Source organism: Eptatretus burgeri, chromosome 16 (assembly GCF_056783735.1).
Source record: "Eptatretus burgeri isolate ZD-2024b chromosome 16, Ebu_testis_v1, whole genome shotgun sequence".
Taxonomy (NCBI): Eukaryota; Metazoa; Chordata; class Myxini; order Myxiniformes; family Myxinidae; genus Eptatretus; species Eptatretus burgeri.
In genome coordinates this window covers 20,495,886-20,512,977 of record NC_140976.1, presented here as the reverse complement: position 1 = coordinate 20,512,977, position 17,092 = coordinate 20,495,886, and the positions used below count along the sequence as shown (strand labels likewise).

General features: G+C 43.4%; 1 protein-coding gene across 1 annotated transcript in view; it reads left to right on the top strand.

Moving 5' to 3' along the window:
- The window catches only part of LOC147010667 (mannosyl-oligosaccharide 1,2-alpha-mannosidase IA-like), a 506,989-nt gene that overhangs the window by 477,670 nt on the left and 12,227 nt on the right, over positions 1 to 17,092 (top strand). The window contains exons 5-6 of the mRNA XM_085860010.1: positions 12,546 to 12,640; positions 15,719 to 15,842. Coding sequence (XP_085716136.1) covers positions 12,546 to 12,640; positions 15,719 to 15,842 — 219 coding nt within the window. The remainder of the gene's footprint in view (positions 1 to 12,545; positions 12,641 to 15,718; positions 15,843 to 17,092) is intronic.

The window sequence follows — 17,092 nt, the reverse complement described above, 5'->3', positions numbered from 1 at the left end:
AGAGTGAGGCTGCACTGGCTAACTTTTGTTTTCAGATATTTTCGTTTATGGATATTTAGCACAATTTTTGTGATTTTCCTGCAATACATATTCTCTTTGAGTTACATCAGTATGCAAAGTTTCAACTTTCTAGTACTTTGAAAGTATTAAACATTTATATCAGTGAGTGAGTGAGTCAATCATTGGTTAGAAAAATCTTTACACATATATCTCTATTATAATACCAAGCTTGCACACTTAATACTCGGCTCGCCGTCACACAATCCCTATGAAATTGCTGTGGCACTTAGCGGACATGCCGACAATGTTTGTGAAGTCTTGGCGTTCCATAGTACCACTTGCATTTTGCACAATGCGTATTTTTGTCATTCCCCGTGTACGGTCTGTCGTCTGCTACCAGCTATGTTGTACTGCTATCCCGTGCATGTGCACGGGTATTGCTAGTATATATATATATATATATATATATATATATATATATATATATATATATATATATATATATATATATATATATATATATATATTACTCACCCCGACATGCAAAGGGTGGCAGTGCCTGGGGCCAGGGTTTGTACCTGCACCCCCACTGTGGCAGTTCTGCTATTGAAGCACATCTCAGGGATTGGAAAAGTGTCCTGTGCAATATTGAAGTTAAAATCCTGTGCTGAGGAGAAGTCAAAGAGAGATGTTCATGAGCCACAACCTGATTTGTATTATTCTCGGTCACCTCCATTATCATTAATATAACTCATCAGAAAAACGGATAGGGACCATTTAATTTGATATACTGAACACAACAGTTTTAGTTCGGTATGAGATTTTTTTCTCTTTCTTTGAAGTCTGTGGTTCTTCTCTTTTTTTCCTTTACAGGAGTGAGGCTCATGGAAGAGCAACATAGATCTGATGGTGGGACAAACATCAAAGAAGTAAATGGACAAGATAAGTGAAAATGGAGGAGGGAAGGAAACTCTGAAACTAGCAAGTAAGAAGGTTGTGTTCGGAAAGGATAATGAAGCTAATAAATACCATGGGACAGAATTGGAGATGATGAGATAGCAGTAGTGCACTGCTTGCTTGAGGTCCTTGAGGGAAGAGTGAGACAGGTCAGCCTCTGGAAGGTGGTTCCATACACAGGAGAAGTGAGGAATAGAGGAGTTGAGGTGTACAGTCAGCCTTGATTTTAGAAGTTCAACCAGAAGGGGGTTACTGGAAGAACACGTACATCCTGGAGTCGAGAGTAGATACAAAGCGTCAGAAGACTGAGATAGCAGAGGGAGCAATATTAGAGAAGAGGTGGAAAAATAAAACAGAGACCACTGGTCTGCCTGTGATGTGAGAGCAACAGACCTTGTGCCTTGGCCTCAATTAGGGAGATTCCAATATTTTTGAGAGCTTTAGATTCCACAGAATCCAGGAGAGGAAAAACTACTTTTACTTACTCATTGAATTTTTTGAAATAATCTTAATGACCCAAAATTTAGCACCTCTGCTCAAGCTGTGCAACACCTCTCCCCCATCCTAACTCTCCCAGCTTACTAGAAAACAGTACACAAGCACTGGCTGGCTGGACCATCGTCTGTGAATTGAAAAAAAAGTCTTTGACCCATTAAGCTCAAAATCTCTCAAGATTGTTCTGTGGGCTCAGAGCAACCAGGTATGACCAGCCATCAAGATGTGATGCCAAACTGTCACCTGTCTTGCACCTCATGTTGACTGCTGGAGTAACAGTTTGAAGTTACATGTCTGAGCTCAGCAGAAATGATGTAATTGTGAAAGAAAAGGTAAAGTACATGTTAAGTTAAATCGAACATGAAGGAATAAGGTTGAACGAAATAGTAACAAGAATAAATATGAGGTCTGATCAAAAGGTTCCCAGACTAAATTTATTGCAGTGGAATGAAGTACAGTATACTATAGGGATATTAAACAAGTGGCATGGTTGGCAACACTTGCTGATTTCAAACCTCTGCCAGGAAGCCGCCATCCTGTCTCAATCTTGAGTGACACACTGTTTTGTGCAGACTTGTTAATTTTTCTGTCCCAATGTAAAATGTCTGACTTGAAGGAGCAACATGGGTGAAACTCAGTTAGACAACCACGGAAACCTATGAAATGTTATATATATATACATTGTGAGTCAAAAGTAGCACCCAATTTCTGTTTTTTCGGCTGTCAGATTCTTTCTGGGATGTCATGTTGTTAATAATTGTCTTGCAGATTATTAATTTTCCTAATTTATTTCTTTTTGATTTTGTTTTGCAGGTTATTGCTGCGAGTTTGGAAAGTTAATGAATTAGCACCAAATTGAACCATGAATTACCTTTCAATGAATCAACGCATTGCGGCCGTGAAACATAACTACAAATGTAATGAACAACCAACGATGGCGGCACGCCTTTGGCACAGGAATGCGATGTTAACCCACCTCAGGGAAGAAACATACGATTGATTGTCGAGAAATTTGAAGCAACAGGGTCGGTAGCCACTGCAAAGAAGTCCGGTCGTCCGAAAACGGCAACGAATGTAGCTAAGGCTGAAGAAGCCATCAGAAGACTGGAACAAAGCCCACAAAAGTCAACTCGCCGTTTATCTGCAGAGTTGGAAGTGAGCCAATCAAGTGTTATCGATATCCTTCACCAGAAAAAATGTAAACCTTACATTACACGCTTACTGCATGCCCTTCATGATGGAGATGATGACCGCCATCTTCAATTTTGCGAAGAGTTCTTAGCTAAACTTCACGAAGAGGACACAATTCTAGACAACATCTGGTGGTCAGATGAGGCATGTTTGAAGCTTAATGGCACAATTAACAAACAATTTTGTCTACTGGGCTGTGAATAACCCAAGAGTGACAGTTGAGAAGGAGGTAAATTTACCTGGAGTGACAGTTTGGGCAGCCATATCTCCATTAGGGATAATTGGACCCTTTTTCTTTGAGGGATCTGTCACTGCAGAAATTTACCTGGATATGCTGCAAACCTTCTTTTGGCCCAGGGTACAAGATCAGGACTGTTATTTCCAGCATGATGGAGCTCCACCTCATGATGGATGTTATGTTCGTCAGTGGCTTGATGAAAACTTTCCCAGAGAGTGGATCGGCCGCCGCGGTCTGACCGAGTGGCCAGCACGCTCCCCAGACCTTAAGCCGCTGTCACATCTTGCCGTTTTGCCAGCGTATGCCGACGTATGCAAAATTTGTCTAAAACGCTGGCACACGTCAAATACGTTATGAGTAAGTTTTGTATACGTTAAGAGCACGCTGAAGCATGCTGGCATACGTCGTAGTATGCCGAGTACGTCGACAAATTTTCAGCATGTTGAAAATTTTTCGATGTATGCCAACGTATGACTCACGTTCCGCATACATTGGCATACGCTGGCATACGTTGGCCATAAGTTGTAGGCACGTTACGCGATCGTTGACACACGTTGACACACGTTACTTGTAAGTTACTCATAAGTCGAAACACGTCGAGGTAATGTTTAGCGTACCCGAAACTTATTTCTAACCTATGAGTAACGTGCTTTGAACCTATGTATAACGTATCTCCAACGCACATTGACGTATGTAGATGTATTTGATTGACGTCTTCCGGACGACCACAGAACTTACTGAACGTGTTTCTAGCTTACAGCTACCGTATAATGGCGTATTGGCAGCGTTTAGGGGAATTGGTATATAAAAATGGGCTTCACAGGAGGAACCCGTCAGTGTTCCAGACTCCATGTGTTTTTTTTGTTGTTGTTTTTTTTTTTCTTTTTTTTTCAGCATGACAGTGATGTTGACACTTTAATTTCTAGTGCGGTTATGATTAAATCGTTGAGCGGCAGCCTATTAATTATATTATAACCGCACTAGAAATCGAAGTGTCAACATCACCGTCATGCCGAAGAAAAAAAAAAAGAAGAAAAAACAACAACAACAACAACAACAACAACAACTTGGCGTCTTTCGACTTATGAGTAACTTACAAGTAACGTGTGTCGACGTGTGTCAACGATCACGTAACGTGCCTACAACTTATGGCCAGCATATGCGGAACGTGTGAGTCATACGCTGGCATACGTCGAAAAATTTTCAACATGTTAAAATTTGTCGACAAGCTCGGCGTACTACGACGTATACCAACATACTACGATGTATATCAGCGTGCTTCAGCGTGCTCTTAACATATACAAAACTTACCCATAACTTATTCGACGTGTGCCAGCGTTTTAGACAAATTTTTCATACGTCGACATATACTGGCTAAATCGTCAAGGTGTGACAAGGCCTTTACACCTCCAGATTTCTTTCTTTGGGGGCTCATGAAAGACCTTGTTTATCATGAAAAGCCTCGTACCATTCAGGAATTGAAGGCTCAAATTACTGCAAAGTTTGATGAAATTGATATCCGATAAGTGAGCGCCGTCGGATTTTCGTTTTTGACAAAATGACGGATCACTGTGGTCTCATCACAAGTGATCACTGTGTTGAAGAAGTTGGGATCGCTGTTAACAGTCTCCAGCATGTCCTGTGCGATCTCCAAACGGAGTTGCTTCTGCTCGATCGTTAGCAGCTTTGGCACGAACTTTGCTGAGATTCTCCTTAAGCCCAAATCCTCAGTCACAATGGAATGAACGGATCCAATGCTGATGCCCGCCTCATCTGCAAGTTCTCCGATCGTGATTCGACGATCCTGCATCAGCAGGGTCCTCACTTGGTCAATGACGATCTCATTTCGGGATGTTGAGGGCCTACCAGAATGTGCTTCACTTTCCACTGATGTGCGACCATCTTTGAAGCGGTTGTACCACTCTTTTATCTGTGTGGTGCCCATTGCTTCGTTCCCGAAGGCCTGTTGAATCTTGCGGATCATTTCCACTTGGGAACCGCCAAGCTTTAAACAAAATTTGATGCAGTAGCGTTGTTCAAGTTTTTTCCGCCATTTTGTCAAAAACGAAAATCCGACAGCGCTCACTTACACTTCCTCACTCATCGGCGGTCTGTCGGCGACTGACAGCTTCTGCAGGCGAGAAAATATTCACGCATACGGATTAGGATCACCTACATACGTGCACCAAACCACGCCTCCCTAGCTTCATTTGTTTACGCACGAAAAATTAAGGTTGGATACTTTTTGAACACACCTCGTGTATATACACACACACATATATATATATATATATATATATATATATATATATATATATATATATATATATATATATATATATATATCAAATGCTACAAAAGAAACAATGACGCAGAGATACTAACGAGCTACGCGAGCACACGGCAACACTTAAACAGTTTTACTTCACAGATGGCGCCGACACACATTTACTCAAAAGCAAAAGAAAAGGCCACCCTCAAAGAGAAGGGGGCAGATGGGGCCTGTGGGCCAATATTTGTGTGGGACCTGAAAGAGCGGTCAGGTCCGCGAAACCGGGTGGGTCCTACCCGCGTCTTCGTGATGAGCCGCAAATGTGGCAGCGCGGCGGTGCTCCATCTTCGTGCTCCTTCGCGGGTTTCGTTGGCACCGCTTGGAGTGGGGTGGGAACGGGGCCCCCTTTTCGCATTATCTCAGCGCGGGGGAAAAAGGGGGGGGGGAATTGTTGATGCTCTGGGGAAAGAGTATAGCTGGCTTGCTTGAGTCCCGTGACGAGCGATTCCACCGCGACCTCGTCGCCGACCGCCGTCTTCCTTGCCTCGGACCCAAGCTCCTCGGACTCTTCCCCCAATTCTCCTCAGCCGACTGCCGAAAAGCACCGGGACGCCCTTGCCTCCCGACTCCACTCCGCTCTTCCAAACTGACTCTGCCCCGATTCGCCTTGCGCTCGGTGCTTTATAGGCCGGCAGGAGAACCCATATGCAAATTTCCGGATCCGGATGAGCTCGGGGGCGGAGTCATGCTCGTCCATTGGACGGAGAAAAAGGGGCGTGAATCTCCCCTGATCCTAGAGTTTGCATATCTCGATTCCACACAGACGCGCCTGGAGGCGGGGCCAAACCGCCCCGCGCTTGCTGATTGGACGGATCAGAAGTGGGCGTGTAGCATTGCTGATCCGAATTCTCCTCGGAAAGGCCGCATTTTGCACTCGCGGCTCGGCGCGTATCTTGTACGAGCCCAGGACAGCCCGACGCTCGGTGCTCACAGGTGGTGCGGGAATGGCCGCAGAAGGAGAGAGGTGAAGGTGGTGGAGGGTTTATGGTGGTGGTTTATGGCCATGGTGCCTTTTGGAATGGTGGTGATGCGATGTTTTCGGGAGCGAGTTGTGAAGGTAAAGATCGTGGCTGTTGGCGTTGTTGTTGTTGTTGTGTGATAGTTGGAGCGTGGTTGGTTCAAAATACAGATAGAACAGAAAAACGGCTATCTCAAAGCGTCGCAGCCCGAATGAATCACATTTATTCCCTCTAAACAACGGGTTTGGGGCTAACTACACATGTACTTACAGAGATATCTCACCTACGGGACCTGAATGGTGGTTTGCGAATTTCCACAACCGTAACAATATATATATATATATATATATATATATATATATATATATATATATATATATATATATATATATATATATATATATATATATATATATATATATACTCTTCTTCTTCTTTCGGCTGCTCCCATTCGGGGTCGCCACAGCGGATCATCTGTATGATCCGCATAGTGATTTGGCACATGTTTTACGCCGGATGCCCTTCCTGACGCAACCCTGGTCGCCTCTTACGACACAGGGATATGGTATACCTATTTTAACCGGGGTATACACCGGCCCAGTACACTGGTACTCATTTCGCCGACCTCAGAAGGATGACAGGCTGAGTCAACCCCCTGGTGTATTAATTCAGTGGCCCAACGGGGCTTGAACTCAGGACCTTTTGGATCCAAAGCCGCTGCGCTAACCACTGCGCCAACACCAGGCTCATATATACATACATACATATATACATATATATATAAATGCTTTTGGGAATGAAACTCTCAGCCATTCGAAAACATTTTGAATGGGTTGCTTGGTTTAAAAGTGGCCGAACTTCTGTCGATGATGATTCAGACTCTTGCCATCCATGAACCTCGCACATTGAGGAATCAGTTGCGCATGTTTGTGGCACAATTTGTGGTAACAGAAGAACGATGATTTGTGAAGTGGCAGCAGAAGGTGGCATCTCCTACGGCATATACCAAACGATTATGACTCAAGTTTTGGGAATGAGACCGGTCTCGACAAAGTTCGTCCCATGGGCTCTCACTTCAGAACAGATGGAACATCACCTTACAGTGTCACAAGAACCCATTGATCGTGCAGAGAATGATGAAAACTTCCTGCGCAGCATCATTACAGGTGATGAGAATTGGGTTTATGGCTACAACCATGAGACTAAGCATCAGTCATCTCAGTGGAAGACCCCGTGATCACCTCGACCAAAGAAAGCAAAACAGGTGCGCTCAAATGTGCACACGATGTTGATTGTGTTTTTGACAGTGACAGTGACGTGCACCATGAGTTCTTTCCACAAGGTCAGAGGGTGAATCGGTGGTTTTACTTGGCCATTCTGAAACGCGGAAGAGATTCAGCTTTTTTTTGTTTTTTGGCATCCTCTAGGTTCATGGAAGAGCTATGATATAACAAAGAGAACAGCAGGAGATAGGGGAAAACACAAACAAGGGATGCAGGTGACGATGAGGGGTAAGGGAGAAAGCAAAGGTTGGACAATATGGATACAGAGGCAAAATTTTGGGGAGTGGTGGGGGATAAGGGGGGTTTAACAGGTGTCGAAGAAATCATGATTTTGGATGGGGGATGACTTGAGATGGTGGTGAACAGCTGCCTTGAGGACTTGGAGGGAAGAATGAGATTGAATGGAGTATGGTAGGTGGTTCGACAGGTGAGAAAAAAAAAGAGGAATAAATGAGTGTTGGTGAGCAGTGGTTCTGGATTTAGGCAGTTTCACGAGGAGGGGTTTGCTAGTTACCGCATGCATTGGAAGCGATGAGTCTTCGATGGAAGAAGCCTGAAAAACTGGAGTCAGGTTCGTGGATGTTGCATCACGGCAATATGCTGGCACATTCAGCATTCTCTACACGATAATTTTTGGCAAAGCACAACATTGCACTCATCCCCACCATATTCATCAGATTTGCCATCAACTGACCTTTTTCTGTTCCAATAACTGAAACCCACCCTAAAGAGGAAGAGATTTCAGGATGTGCCAACAATCATCCAAATTGCGACCCGGGAACTGAAAGGAATCACAAAAGAAGAGTACGCGTAATGCTTCAAAAATGGCAGGTCCCCTGGAATCATTGCGTTCAATCAGGAGGAGACAACTTTGAAGGGGATAAATTTGATCAACTGTGTTGTCCTTTAATTTCGTAAGAATAAATTTAGTCTGGGAACTTTTTGATCACACTTTGTATACTTCTTAAACAATAATCATCTCATCTCCTCTCGTAGAGGCTGAAGTGTCCCACGATGTAGCTCTCAAAATCGTTATCGTTTCCCACAATGAAGCCGTCACACAGGACCTGTCATTCTTTCATCACACTCACGTCGGTGGACTTTTGTTTTTACCACCTCTCCTCAGGTCTTGCTTATTCTACCTTTTCAGCCCCTACATGTCACATGCATTATTGTAGCAACCTCCTCCTTGTGAAAATTCCAAAATCCAGGTTTACTTCTCACATACACTTTTTTGTTCCTGTTTTCTCCTGTTTGTGTGGCCTACTTCCTTTGTTCAATCCCGCTCTTCCTTCTCTGACTTTGAATTGGCAGTGCACCACCGCTTCAAGCCATCCACCTTCTAGACTTGTGATCTTGTTTTTTTATCCGAATTAACCCTCTCTCCCCTCTTCCCCTTCCCTATGCTTCACATTAATTTTCAAGTTGCCATGTTTCCTTCCCTCTCCTCTTTCCTCATGTTCATTCATTGCACTTGTTGGGTATGTGTGTTGTCACTGACTGCCAGTGTGTAACCTTTTATCCTCCGTCAGCTCGCTCTTTCACGAGTCTCGATTATGTATTAAAAAAAATATTAATAATTATGGCTCCAAATAGAAAGACACCAACCACAATACTATTGGCATAAAAGAGATCAGTCTTGAAACTTTGGCACAATAAAACCTTTCGGACTGACACGTAATAATTATAATGAACAAACTTCCTTTCTCTTTTCCCACCATATTGAAGCTGACACTCCAGCTGATGTTTACAGGCAGGGCCGGATTTAGACATGTGGTGGCCCCTGGGCAGCCTTCAGTAATGGAGGCCCACTCTACCTTAGAAAACTAAAAAGGTGACAAGACATATTTACAGTCATCCATAAAGTATATTTTTCAAGAACAAAGAATCTGAACTTCTATATAAAATAGAGAATGAGATAAGATGAATATCTTATATCCGTTCCACTAACTACCAACTACCATTCAGGCACTCACAAATACATTTTTCCTTACAATTTTTTTTTTCATGAAATATGTGGAGGCCCCCTGGTTGTGGAGGCCCCTGGGCAACTGCCCAGCTTGCCCATGCCTAAATCCGGCCCTGTTTACAGGAATCAAACCATTGAGTGTGGAACAGAACCTCTACATCCAACTCATGCATTGCAGACCGGCCGAGCGGATCTTTCAAAGACTGTAAAATGGTATTCAAACCCACAATAGATGTTTGAATAATCATGCGGGTAAAGGTGTCCGGATGCACCGATGTATGCATTGATTCTCCATTGACATGACGATGAGTAAACACCTCTCCAGAAAGATGACATTTGCTGCCACAGAAATCTTCCTCTCAATTTCACATGCCATAAACACCCTAATCAAACATATATCTCTCTAGAAACAACTAGAGAGTTCATAGAACACCTTACCCCACGCAGTCTGAAGAAACAAGGACGTGGGCGGGGTCTCCGAGCGACAAATTTGATTGGATGTGATGACGTAAATTTCCGTAATATTTTGTCCCACTTTTGCTAAACGGAAGGGTTTTGAAAGTGCCCACAAAGGCGATTTGTCTTCTACAATGTTCAGATATATCATTAAATTTAAATAAAATAAAGGTTTTTAATGTTGTAGAAAAAAAGAAAATTCAGAAGTTTACCGCCATTGATGCAGCGTCTTTTCCATCACCTTATTTAACACATTGCAATAGTTATTCGTGCTTGTTGTTTATGTCCTTTAGGACGTCCTTAAAAACAGCTCAGTTTCCGTTTGGAATGATTTTAAATTTCGTTTGACTGCCAGACAAGCAGAGAGAGAATAATATAATTATCTCTGCGCAAGCACGATCGAAACAAGTTCAGAGACAAAGTACTGTTAAACTACAGGTTAGTTTTCCAATTCGTGCTCAAAATATAACACCCAATTGGAATGAAGTTGTTCCTCGATCTTAAACTGACATTTATCGACGGACAGACAAAATTAACCTGTTGCTGAAACCTGCTTTTTGCTTCGCGTGCGCGGGGTAACAACCCCGAGGGGGAAGTGGGCAAGCTCAAAATCTTGCGCATCAGTTGTTTGGTCAATTCAATTTGAATGCAAATGATGACGTGACCACGACAATCAGTAGACTGTTACGACCAGGGATGAGTCATGCTGCAGAACAGCCAGCAAAAATGTGGAATTTTTGCACCTGCACACAGTGGCCTGCTGTTTTCAAAAGTAAGTGCTGTGTTGGAATAACTGCAGAAATCTGTCCACGCTCAAAGATTCGGGCAGAAGCTCTAACATAATCATGGTTATTTTCATTCTACTGTTTCCTTGTAATATGTATTTCTCAAGACTGTCATAAATACCACAAAGCATGGTTGACACCAGCACATTAATGACGGTTAATGTAACATGTTTTTCCACGGGATTTACTGCAGGTAAAGCAAGAGATGTAACTGTGTATCCAGGACTCTGCTTACGAACCACTTTGAACAACAATGGTAAATTACCGGCCGCATTTACACCAGTAATATCTAACGATATTGTCAATATGACGCTGTATCGTACATCGTTTACTTGTACAGTACAGTACAGTCATAAGATTGTAGTATATTACTGGCGTAAATTTGATGGGTAATTTATTATCGTTCTTTTGTACTTAATTGTTGACTGCTTATTGGTGGTGGTGGTGGTGGTGGTGGTGGTGGTGGTGGTGGTGGTGGTGGTGATGCGAAGTGGAATGAAATGGAAGCAGAAGAGGAAATCCTCGAGGAATGTTGAAGATTACACATAAAATTGACAAATCTCATATTGAGATGCGAGCTTTCGAATAAATGGTTCCATTTCAGGCAGGTCTTAATAATCGTTGCCTAGCAATAAACCGAAGACTCCGAGGCCTGGATTGGGAGCAGATCCGAAAAAGAAAAAGCGTCAGGCCTCATTGCCCCAGGCACAAATTTCTGCTCGCCTACTTTGGTTTGAGCTACGGCTGTGTAATAGGCCAAGTGGCCTGGCATACCTTACGGCTTTTGCAACCTTAGCTCCCATCCGACGGCCTTGGGAATGGGTGCACAGATGATGATGATGATGATGATGATGATTATGATGATTATGATGATAGGGAAGCGAGCCAATTGGAAAACGAATGCCAGCTAAGCACTTTATGGCAAGCACATGTGCAAAGGCCCGAGGCAGGCCAGAGCTACCGTTAAGCCATTCCAAAATCACACATTGTGACCTTGAGTAAAGTTAACAAAGTGTTCTTTCGCTGCTTCTTATTAAACTCACAGGACTTTGATAGCCTCGCTGTGTTACACTTTCCCCTGAGGCCCATTTGGACGGTTGGACAGTTTTAGCCACTGTGTAGCAAATTCTATATTCAACTTCAACCCAGGGTGGTGCCAGAATACTTTGGAGGATTTGCCGCTCTCGTTGATGCATTTACCTTGAAAGATTACAAATCCAAGCTTCATGCTTTTAGGTCGTACAAAGCATCGGGGGGAGTTTGTGTAATTACATCTAGGCGTCTTTGATTTTTTTTTTTTTTGAAGTGTGCAATTTCAATTGATAGAGAAATACTTTGCTGGACAGCATCTCCCTTTATTAACTGGGGACTTGTGCAAAATTTCAGGAGCTTCAAGTTGCATTGAGCAAAACTTGTTGGAGTCATCTGCAGATGGGTAGAGTTGTGATGGAGGGGTTGGGAGGCAATGACTCGCTGGTCTAGTCGATCGATTCACCATCCTGCTGTATCCATGAAATGAAACGACATTGAAATCTCTCCATACAGTCAATGTTAGCCAAACTTCCATGATCAGTCAGGACTAAACCAATTGAGTTTGACTTCTTTTATACATATATTCTGAGCTCGTCTGTCTTGGAATGCCCTCGTGTTCGACTCTAAATGTGCTTAATTTAAAAACACTGGGAGTTTCTTTCTTTTTTTTTTTAAAACGTTATTGACAGAATGCAATAACTTGATGGTTTGACATGTTTAATGTTTTAACAAGGTGTTCAAAACACCGCTGTGTATAAAGTGCTTGCGGTAAACGAATTCTTGAAAAAAGAAGTTATGAGTGTCTGTGTGTCATCAAATTCACCTTCTACCTTTATTTTCCATAAAAGGTGTTCCTGGCTAAGGCAGTGGATCTGGGCAAGCGTCTTCTGCCAGCCTTCAACACCCCAACTGGCATCCCATGGGCGATGGTCAACCTGAAAACGTGGGGAACCGTAATCAGACCTGAGAAACATTACTCAATGTCACAAGTCCATTATTAAGTTTATTTCTTCCATCGCACTGGATTTCGTGCTAACCTTATTCCTCGCCACGTGATTTTATTTGCCTATTTTGAAGCAAATGTTCTGTTAAAAATGAAGGTGGTACAGCTGAACCCTAATATTTAGCCTTTTCTTAATGGCATGCATTTCCAGGTTCTTGGCGACGGTTAATTGAAGCTCAATTATTTTCAGTGTTATATTTATTTATGAAGCCAGCGCAGGACAAATACAAAGGGACTAATGTTACATTAAGCTGAAGGGATGGCCCACAGGTACGCACACTCGCCACGAAGCTGTCTAGCTTTGGGTTCGTAGTCCCGACTCAGGTATAAACTGTCATCCTGTTGTTTCACAGGCAGGATGATTCATCATTGTGTGTGCCGTCCCTCGGATGGACGTTAAACCGGACGTCTCACCTGCTGGCTTTAGTTGGTGGATGTTAAAGATCCCACGGTGTTCATCGTGAAGTCTGGGTGAGCTATCGCCGGAACCATGAACAAATTATACAATCCTGCCCTAACTACTGCTGGGAAGGCAATGACAAACCATCTCCTATAAACCTCGCCAAGAAATTGCTTCGGCAGCATCGATGCTCTGTAACAGAGAATGGTTCATCAGAATGAGAATCAAAGAATGAGAATTTCCACATGCACACAGCACTGTGACATCACACCTACCTCGAGATGACCATGCGGAGCCAAACTCTCACATCCACAACGTTTTCATTTTCCAGGCAACAGCATGTAATTATATGTGCTGCTGCAGGTAGGTGTTCCAAATTAACTGGGTGGTGCAAAGAATGCATTTTAGTAATTGGAGTGAGATTTGAAACCCAACCTACCTCTAGAAACTGCAGGTCGTTGACTTCTTTTGGACTGCGGCTCTTCCTGTTTGAGCAAGGTGCAGCACAACTGACAGGTGGAAACATATCATGGGAAAGTCTCTCTTTTTTTCATTTCTTGTGAATCTCATTTTGCACCATGTAATTGTAAGGTACTTCTGCCTCTTAACTACAGATATGTAAAAGGAGCAATTAATTCAGTCTTGGAGCAGATTTACCGCAGGCTTTGTGAAACTTCTTAATGTGGCCTTTGCCACCCCCAGTCGACCCCGTGCCCATTTGGCATTTGTTTCTAAAGCAGTTGTTAAAACTGTCCCGGAAAAAGGGAAATTGTTATCAGCTTCAAAAGGCGCACTCCACATCTCCAGGAAAATGTGAATGTGCCTTCTTCGGCACTTCCTTCCACGGCACACTTGTCAAAGCAGCACCGAGAACAAAGGTGCTTTCAGGTGTGAACACATCTTCATCAACGGCAGCCGTCTGAGCCGGAGGGTGGCGAGAGAAAGTTTTCTGAACTGCGAAGTGCTCACCGGAGTTCAATTCTTCTTCATTTATTTATTTATTTGTTTATTTATTTATTTATTTATTTTTGCCAAACTTTGTATGATGTTCCGATGCAATAATTGAGATATAGTGGCGTGCATTGAGAGATATTGAAACTATTGAGTGATAACTAGTGTATTCTCTATTATAACTCTGATACAGCACACATACTATCACAAATAAATAAAGAATTTTCTCATGTACCAATTGGCATTTGATCAGTCACATGATCGCGTATCCACCTTGTCATGCTAGAGAGGATACAAAAGGAAAGCTAACACACTTATTGGCTTATGAGAGCTTGAGAGTATGCACAAAGATCTCGAGGAAAGTACGTAGCTTGATGTTTGTTTTGGTAAATAGATGCATGTGTTGTTTTTTATTGCTTTGTTTGTTTTTGTATACATAGTCAAGGCTTGTGGAAGTGGAGCCTGGTGTTGGCGCAGTGGTAGGGCAGCGGCTTGGGATCCAAAAGGTCCTGAGTTCAAGCCCCGTTGTGCCACTGAATTAATACACCAGGGGGTTGACTCAGCCTGTCATCCTTCCGAGGTCGGCGAAGTGAGTACCAGTATACTGGGCCGGTGTATACCCCGGTTAAAATAGGTGTACCAGATCCCTGTGTCGTAAGAGGCGACCAGGGTTGCGTCAGGAAGGGTATCCGGCGTAAAACATGTGCCAAATCACTATGCGGATCATATGGATGATCCGCTGTGGCGACCCCTAACGGGAGCAGCCGAAAGAAGAAAAGAGAGAGAGTCAAGGCTTGTGGAAGAGCTAGAACACAGAACGGATCAGGACGCAACATAACAACAGAAACAGCAGAGAGAGGGGGTGGGAAATGCCAACAGCAGGGAAGAGGGAGAAAATAGACGGAGACGGACAAACAAGGGATGTGTGTAATGATGAGGGGTCGGGGAGAATGCAAGGGGTGGACAAGATGGATACAGAAGGAAAAAAAATTGGGAGGGACAGGGTGGAGGTGGTTTAACGGGTGTAGAAAAGATCGTGGTGATCTGGCATGGTGGTGAACGGGTGTCTTGAAGACCTGGAGGGAAGAATAAGATTGAAGAGGATGTGGAAGTTGGTTCCAGAGGTGGGAAAAAAGAGGAACAAATGAGTTTGGGTCACAAGTTCAAATCCACTCCTTTTGGAAATGTTGTGGGTTGGGGGTATGCAGAGTTGGCTTATTGCTCAGTGCAGTGTTCTGGAATCCCAAAGGTCGTGGGTTGAAACCCAATTAAAGGCACCAGTATTGTGGATTTGGATTCTCAAATTCAGTACATCTTCGAAAAAATAAGTACAATATCTAGTTTGAGGACAACTACTGTCAGATTGTATTGTTGGTAAAAACTCAGCTGCTCATTCATGCCAATCTGGGAGTGGGTAATCTGCCCGGTCTGGTTTACAAGTGATGCCAGGCCAAGTATCTTGGTCCATGGACCATCATGGCATTTGATGCATTTACAAGAGACATATAATAGAATAACCTGTGAATCCAGGAAGTTTTCAGGCTGAAATGTACTTTGTTTGTTTGTTGTTTTTTTCCCCTTTATGTCACTAGAGGCACAGGCAATGTTCACGTCATTCATGTCACAGTGCTAACTCCAGATTAACATGGAAATTTATTTTTCATCAGGGGTGTGGGAAGGAACTGGGGCTGGGCCTCAGGTGGCTGTAGTGTCCTGGCAGAGATCGGCACGCTGCACCTCGAATTTGAACAGCTGAGTCACCTCACTGGGAACCCTATCTTCAGTGAGAAGGTAAGTAGGCACTAACACCCCCCTTCAACTCTGGAATGCAAGGCCGTGCTTCACCACGATAGTTACTTGGAAGTAATTTGTGTCCTCAGCTGTGTCAGCCAGACCTGCCCTTTGGGGCGGCTTCACTTTGCAGCATCTATCTCCCTGCCAACCCTGATCTTTGGCAGGTCCTGGAGTGAAATGCCACATTTATATGCACATTCTAATCCGATCTTCCCTCATGGACATGTGGCAATCGATATCAAAATCCTCAATTAAACCTGCATGGAAATCAAATCCTATACTTTTAGAAGTTGCCGTCTCGAAATTTTTATTTTTTCTTTTGTCTTTTTTTGGAAGAAAGTTTTGTTCGATGAAAGTCCTTATTCACCGCTCCAACAACATTGCTTTCGGAATAAATAAAGCAGAGAAAGGTTCGACGTTTCAGCAATTTTCCATGCGAAGGCTGAGCTGTGTGTACCGATATGAATTGACTGCAATGAATCAAATTGATCGTAAAGCTTGTTCGTCTTTAATTTCAGGTGAGTCGTGATCTTGTTATAACTTACCTTCAAGTATGAGCAGTGAACGAGAGGCTGACAAACTCAGCACAAAGTCATCATGAGTCAAATTATATTGTTCAATCAAACCCGCCCGGTCCTCTTTGAACTTTTCCGATGATAAGAAAATCCATATTGCTCGCGGGTTTCTTAGAAGGGAAGCTCACTGAATGAATCAACTATGCCTCGAGTTAATTGTTCCCTTCCTCTCCCGTTCATCCCTGTGCCCCCAAATCCAATAGAAAAAGAATGCGTTTGATTTTGGGTGTCCTTGCTTTGGGTCCCGGCCATTGAGGGGCTCTTGGGAATGTCCATTGATGCTTCTTTCCTCAAGGTCATAGGGAGAATCCACTGGGAGATTGTAAGCCTCGAGCTAATTACAGGCGAGATTAAGGGGCGGATTTCTTCCAGAACCCTTTCAAATTCCCTGGGCCCCTGCCAGACTTGTCGTGGCCTGCCTGGCAAGCGGGACCCTGTGGATTAATTTTCAAGGCAGCATCGTCGAAGCTCGAGAAATTCCATGCGCAGCCCTCCAGTACAACTTTCATACCTCACTCTCGGCCTTATCACCGTTATTGTGTGGAAATCCCATTCGGGTATTGCATTCGGGAAAAGACCCTTCCGTGAAGGGCAATGGTTTTGCATCCACCGTGCAGATGAATAAATATATCCCTTACCCTGGTATTTCTGGGAATAATAAATTGCATCTCA